Source organism: Nesoenas mayeri (assembly GCF_963082525.1).
Source record: "Nesoenas mayeri genome assembly, chromosome: 4".
Lineage (NCBI taxonomy): Eukaryota > Metazoa > Chordata > Aves > Columbiformes > Columbidae > Nesoenas > Nesoenas mayeri.
In genome coordinates, this window is record NC_137540.1 from 52342604 (window position 1) to 52348885 (window position 6282).

General features: G+C 44.7%; 1 protein-coding gene across 1 annotated transcript; it reads right to left on the reverse strand.

Annotated features, from left to right (window-relative positions):
- Positions 1–1743: 1743 nt before the first annotated feature.
- SHISA3 (shisa family member 3) lies at positions 1744–3381 on the reverse strand (the record flags this gene model as incomplete). Its single annotated transcript, XM_080343373.1, has 2 exons — positions 1744–2195; positions 3096–3381. The coding sequence occupies 2 exons, from the start codon at positions 3379–3381 to the stop codon at positions 1744–1746; spliced, it is 738 nt and encodes a 245-aa protein (XP_080199499.1).
- Between the last annotated feature and the right edge of the window lie 2901 nt (positions 3382–6282).

Sequence of the window (6282 nt, forward strand, 5' to 3'; positions counted from 1 at the left end):
ATATCTATTAGATTGTACTGTTAATTATGCAATAAAAACATACTAAAAGGGTTAAAAACTTTTTCGTAAATGCCAAGATACTGGATGTTAGTTATTTGCTGAGAAAAGAATGTGCTCAACTCTTGAGGATGAACCAATGAAGATTTTCTAAAATACAGAGAAGTACACTGTAATTCAGACTACAAGTGCTGTAATTTTAATACACACCAATATGCTAGTACTTGTAAAATAGGTCAGCTAGAATCTGCTTCAACAGATCCTATACACAGGGATTTTGGAGCTGATAAAATAGGAAAGTTCAGCCTCTAATGTAGATTCTGACACAGAGAATGACTTGATTTGTTCACAAAAATAAGTATACAGAGAAGCCCTTCAATGGCTGCATTTTTTTCTTGTGTATTTTCTATTTGCGTGCTGCATGTGTTTGGTTTAGGTGCATTTTTTTCTTCTTCCATTTGGTTTGTTGGTTTACTTGGGGGAAGGAATGTAGAAGGGCAAACAAAATTCATTCCTAGGGCAGGATGTTTTAAATTAAAATACCCAACTAATTACCATAGATTTTACCACATTTTTACCACGGTTACATATAAAATACATTAATTCATCTGTTAGTTTGCTATGTAGTTGGAATTTTATATTCTATTAAATCTGCACAACAGGTGCACAGTTAAAGATGTAAATCATTTACAAAAGCAAAATAAATTATTTTTAACAGGAAAACAGGTTACGTCATCAAAATGAAAACTTGCTCATCAAACACTAACAGTACAGAGACATACAGATGACACAATATTTCAACCAGTTTATTGATAACTTTTATGCATATGACTACTAAATAATTAGTGTTGTCAATGCCGTAAATACATTTTAAATTACAAGCTTGTCTTTACATTTTATACATGGCTAATTTTACAAATAGAACTTTATGATCAGTTTGTCCAACTTACACACGTTGCTGAGCAAAAAGCCAACAGTAAACGCTTATTTTTGAAAAATGCTTTAATATAACATCATTTTTAGAATTTTAAGAGGAGAAGTTACTAGTGGTATTACTGAATACCTTCTGCGTTTCTCATAGATAATTATTTGGCTGCTTGAGATTTGCATGTTTTCAACTAGCCTAATTAGTACTAGTTTTGTCTATCTTAGTTAAAGTTTACTAATACAAATATGCAGTGTAAGTTCAAGTATATTATGTGTATTTTTAAAAAATTCTGTATTTTGATATCTATAGCAAAGTTCGTCCTCAGGTTTTCATTGCTTGTGTAAGGGGAAAACAGTCAGCTGTTTTCAGGATCCGCCAACTCTTCCCTTTAGTTAAAATTACTCCTCTCTTCTTAGGCTTATTGCTGCTTTATAGAACTAATCTGATTATTATCAGTGGAACGCAGCCACTGTTTGTTAACCAAGTTAATAGTGTTTACAGTTAAAACATCATCTATAATGCTGTGAAATGAGTACCTTTATCCCAATAGTTTTGTTACCTGTCTCTGAATCTGTTCTGCACAAATTGAACAATCAGATCAGTCAGTTTTTAGAGCCACTAAGTTTGAAATATTTTGTAATTCATCTGTGTGATCCAATTTTGGGAACTAAGATCCCAAACGAGACCTTGCACTTTTCAAGGGCAACTCACCCACGGGCACAGTTCTGACTTCTGCAACCCCAGAGCATGTCAGTGCGACACCCAGCAGCAGCAGTTCCTGCGCTTCCCAAGGCTGCGTTGTTTCTTGACAACTCCTTTCAGCTCTGACTAAAATCAGAGCAGCTCTTCCCAGCCAGGGCAGGCTCTGGCTGGAGAGGATAGCCGAAGTACGGTGGTGACACCAGAAATCCTGACGGCTGGGTCAGGTGGACTGCATGGGCTGTCTGGAAGCAGCCTGATGTATACGGCGGAGGTGGCGATGACACAAGGCACCCTGGCTCTGCCCGGGGAAAGGAAAACCTGCGAACCGAGCTGCCGGTCGAACTGGAGCTTGTTGCTGTACTTGACTGCCTCGATGGCGTCCTGAAGCTCGTCGAGGCCAGGATCATGGGAAGAGTCTCGGTCTGATAGCTCCGCAGAGAAAATCGTATTGGCTGCGACGGTTGTTTAGGTCTTAAACATGTGCAACAATAAACCGCTACAAGAGAGCCCACGATAATGAAGGCAATAAATATTGATCCAACAATGAGGAATGGGACGTAGATTGGTTCTGGGAGAAGAAAGAATAAGAAAAGCAATGCACATTAGCCTACTGAAATAACAGGTCTGCTGTGCAGAAATACACTCCACAGAGTTTATGAAGCCCCACATTGCTTCAGTCCCACTAACACACTCTGGTCAGAAGATACAGCCATTATCATTAGAACAAAGTTGTGTACCCATCAAAATTTATTTCTGTTGAGAGTTTTAATGGGTATCAATGGTGAAAGCTGTCTACACCATGTCTCATTTGCTGGTTCGAGTTAAGTTTCACTCAAGAATCACGCTCCTCTCCACCTCCCTCATCTCCCAAAACTGCCAGGGTTGTCCAATGCAACAGCATGAATCTGCAGGTGAAGCTCAAATGCTGCAGATGCTGTTAAGTCGCTTTCCCTCCTAAGGTGGAAAATAAACATAAAATGTGTGATTTGGGAAACTAGTCTTCATATGCACTGCTGGATTTCTTTTGTTTTAAAACCTTACGGCCCCTTGCACGGTGAGGTTCTGTCTGCAAAGCACGGGAGCCCGATCTCACCTCCAGGAAAAAACAAAGTTAAGCAGGCACAGTCAAGTTTGCCGATGCAAACTTAAAATACAATTGCGCTTTCCAGTTAGGATGGATCCAGCTGTGGAGCCCGTGTTAGCCGGTAAGTTTACGACATGAAGCGCACACCCGGGCGCTCGTTCTGCCTCCCGGCGCGGTGGCCGCTCCCGCCGCCGTCACCCGCCGCGGCCCCGCACGCCCGACGCCTCCTCTCTGTGCGCACCTGGAGCCGCGCCCGCCTCCTGCCCACCCACCGGGCACGACCGAGCCGGCAGCTGCCGCGGTGGCGGCTGCTGGGCTGCGACCGGGGGTGCTCCGCGGGGGCCGGCTCCCGCCCGCCCCGGGACCCGCGGGCTGGGCACTCACGGGCGGTGACTCCCGGGTCCGGGGGCTCCCGGTCGTTGGTGCAGCCGCCCTGCTCCAGGCGCGCCTCGGCGGCGGCGCAGCAGTAGCGCAGCGCACAGGAGCCGCAGCAGATGGTGGCGGCCGCCGTGTCGAAGCCCTCGGGGCACTGGAAGCCCTCGTGGTAGCCGCCCTGGCCGTCCACCCAGCCGTGGCAGTACTCGCCGCCGCCGGGCTGGCCCCCGCCGCCGCCGCCCAGCAGCCCCAGCAGGAGGCAGCGCAGCAGCAGCGCCCGCCGCCGCCCCGCCATCGCCCCTCCGCCGCCGCCGCCCCGCTGCCCGCCCGCCCCGTCGGGGCAGGCAGGGGGCGGCCCCGGGCGCTATGCGGGGCCTCCTGCGCCGCGGACGGGGACTGGGGGCAGCTCCCCCGCCCGGCCCCCGCAGCCGCGCCCCCGCGGGGCCGCCTCCGCGCTCACCTGCCGCCCCCGGGCCCGCCGCTGCCCGCGCTCCGCTGCCGCCGAAGCTTCGTCCCGCACGTCGCTGCCCCCCCGGTCCGTGTGGCTGGGCCGGTCCCGCGCCAGCTCTATTGGTCACACGGGGCCAAGCCCGGACGGAGCGGAATCTGCCTTTGCTTTTCGGAGGCTTCTTCCTCCCCGGGCTCAGCCTCTGGGCACAATCGGCAGGGCTTAAATGCGGGCACCTTCCCCTCCGGCACGCCCAAGTGTGCCTCTTGCCTTCCCTTTAGGCTGACACCCCAAAGCAGGAGCGTTTCTTGCGCCGGCAGTTTTTTGGAGCAGCCCTGCACTTCTAAGAGTTAAAAAACACAAGCACAGTGTATGATTTATTACGAGGACTCTTTGCTTTTTAACCTGTTTCCTTTCCTCGATATTTTTGAAGTGGAAAGACATAGCGGTATATCCCCTGAAGATTTATAGGCTCTTTTAGTCAAACAGTGGGTCCATCACCTTTATTTTCCAAAGGGAGAGGGCGAGTGTGGGGCTGAGGAGGAGGGACACATCTGTTCGTATGAGTGTCTGATCCTTTTTCTGCTGGAAGAATAATAGCAAGTCACCAAGCATCAGGAAAACCACAAAAGGAACTACTTACTCATTTATTCTAGAGCAAAAAAAAAATATTTTAAATGAACTGAGCAGATTTGGAATTCTGGTTTAAGCAAGAAAACATTTCTTTAAATGATGTGTCCCTTGTGTGCTATCTAAGAGGTGCTCCTGCTTTAACGGTAAAAGAGCTTATGAAACTAGTGTTATATTAAAGTTGGGTTGAACAAAATAATTCATTTTTACTGCATCTGAAACTTCCTGCCATCATTTATTGCTGGGGTATGAATATGTATATTGGAGTCTGACCACTTGCCAAACATTTTGAATGCCTGTGTCACTAATTTCCAAAGCTGGCAGGTTTTGTGAAACAAAAGGAACAAAGTGTGCTGTGTACCAGGAATAAAACTGTGTGCCGAGAACCATCTATCGAGACCTTAGACTTCTGACCAAGCCCAAATACAGTCCACAAGCACAATATTTGTGTTTGGTTTTCTTTCGACTAATCTATTATCTTTTTTTTCTTTTTTTTACTTGACCTGTTTTTCTGTTTTGATTTCTTTAAATATAACCAGTAATACTGGATATGAAAAGCAAATTAATAAAATTCTATAAATGCAAAATATTTTTCATGGCTATTTAACAGGTGTCGGTATAGAAATAATAAAATTGAATCTTAAAGAAAAGAGATTTCAAATGTGAAGATGTGATATTCTGTCCTTTTCTGCATTTTCATTTTGAAATGATGATGTGAATTAAACTTGTAGCAGCTGTACTTACTCTGAGTTCCTAGTTTTTATAGGCCAATGTTAAATATTAATATAGTTTTGCATTTACTTCGCTATGGTTTTAGAGCAAACATAACCTCCATGGAATGTTTTGAAACATACGCCTAATCCAGCTTCCAGGAGGGCCAAAAGGAAATCTCTTTGTTGACCAGGATGAGGTCTGGAGGAGGAGCTGGGTAAGGTCTGCATGGTACGTTTTGCTGTCCTTAGGTGAAGAGGACAGAGAAACAACAGATCTGTCTGTCAGATTTGCAGGAAAGCCGCACTGGGTAGGAATTGCTGAGTAAATGTGTCACAGCTCGCATGTTGATTTTAGTAATTAATTCACCATCTTCCAAAATAAAATTTAAAAAAAATAAATAATTTTTTTTAAAAAAGAGGTTTGAAATAATCCTTCATATTTATATGTATATATGTATTAGATATTTAGCTACTGCAGGAACTGCAGAGGTATTCTTCTGCAGGGAAACTGGGTAGGCTCCCAATCCACAGGCATCAGCATGATTTTAACCTGCATTTATTTCTCCCGTGTTGCATCTCTAGTGCTTGCATCACTGATAAAAAGTTTGCCTTTATGTTCCGCTTTAAGCAGCGGCTATCTCTGCTCCCCTCTTGTGTAATCTATGGCAGCTGTGCAGGGTCTCCATTAAATGGGCACAATTGCCCTTGTCTTTATTTGAATCCCATCTTGCTCCATCCTGCAAGAAAAATCTTGCAGAGGCTTAAGTATTTGCCTGAAAGCGCATAGGTAGTTGGTTTATTTTTGTGTGGATAAATGGCATTTCACTCACTCGAGTGAATTTATTTCACTTGTGCCAACTAAAAATCAGAGGCAAATTTTGGTACCGTTTTTGCAAACACAGCAAACCTTGAAAGTCTGAGCATACTTGGGCAGTTTTCCTATGAACTGCTAAGCTCTTAACTGACTTCTTTGGGCTTATTTTTTGCTTTCTCTAAAATACTAATGCAGTTTACAGAACGTGATGTGACCCTAGTGGAACTGGATTGTTCTGAACCACAGAGACCTTTTTTCTGCTCTTCTTTTATAAAGGTTGCACCTGTGCAACCGCATCCTTAAAAAAATCTGAGATGCTAGCAGATTCATTTACATCTATTCATGTTACTTCCTTTAAACTAAACCCACAATTAATTAATACAGGAAAAAATGTCATGCAAACCGTTGGTGAGCATCCTTCATCTGCAGTTTGAGGACATCAGATGGCTCAGAGTACCTCACTTTTCAACTACTTTTTTGGGTAACATTCCTGCAAAGTACCCATGCAGACTTTGCTTATTATTTATCTTAGCTGAAGTCTTCCAGCTTCCAGGTGATAAGCCAATGTGGAATTTGGATGAAAAATATTGT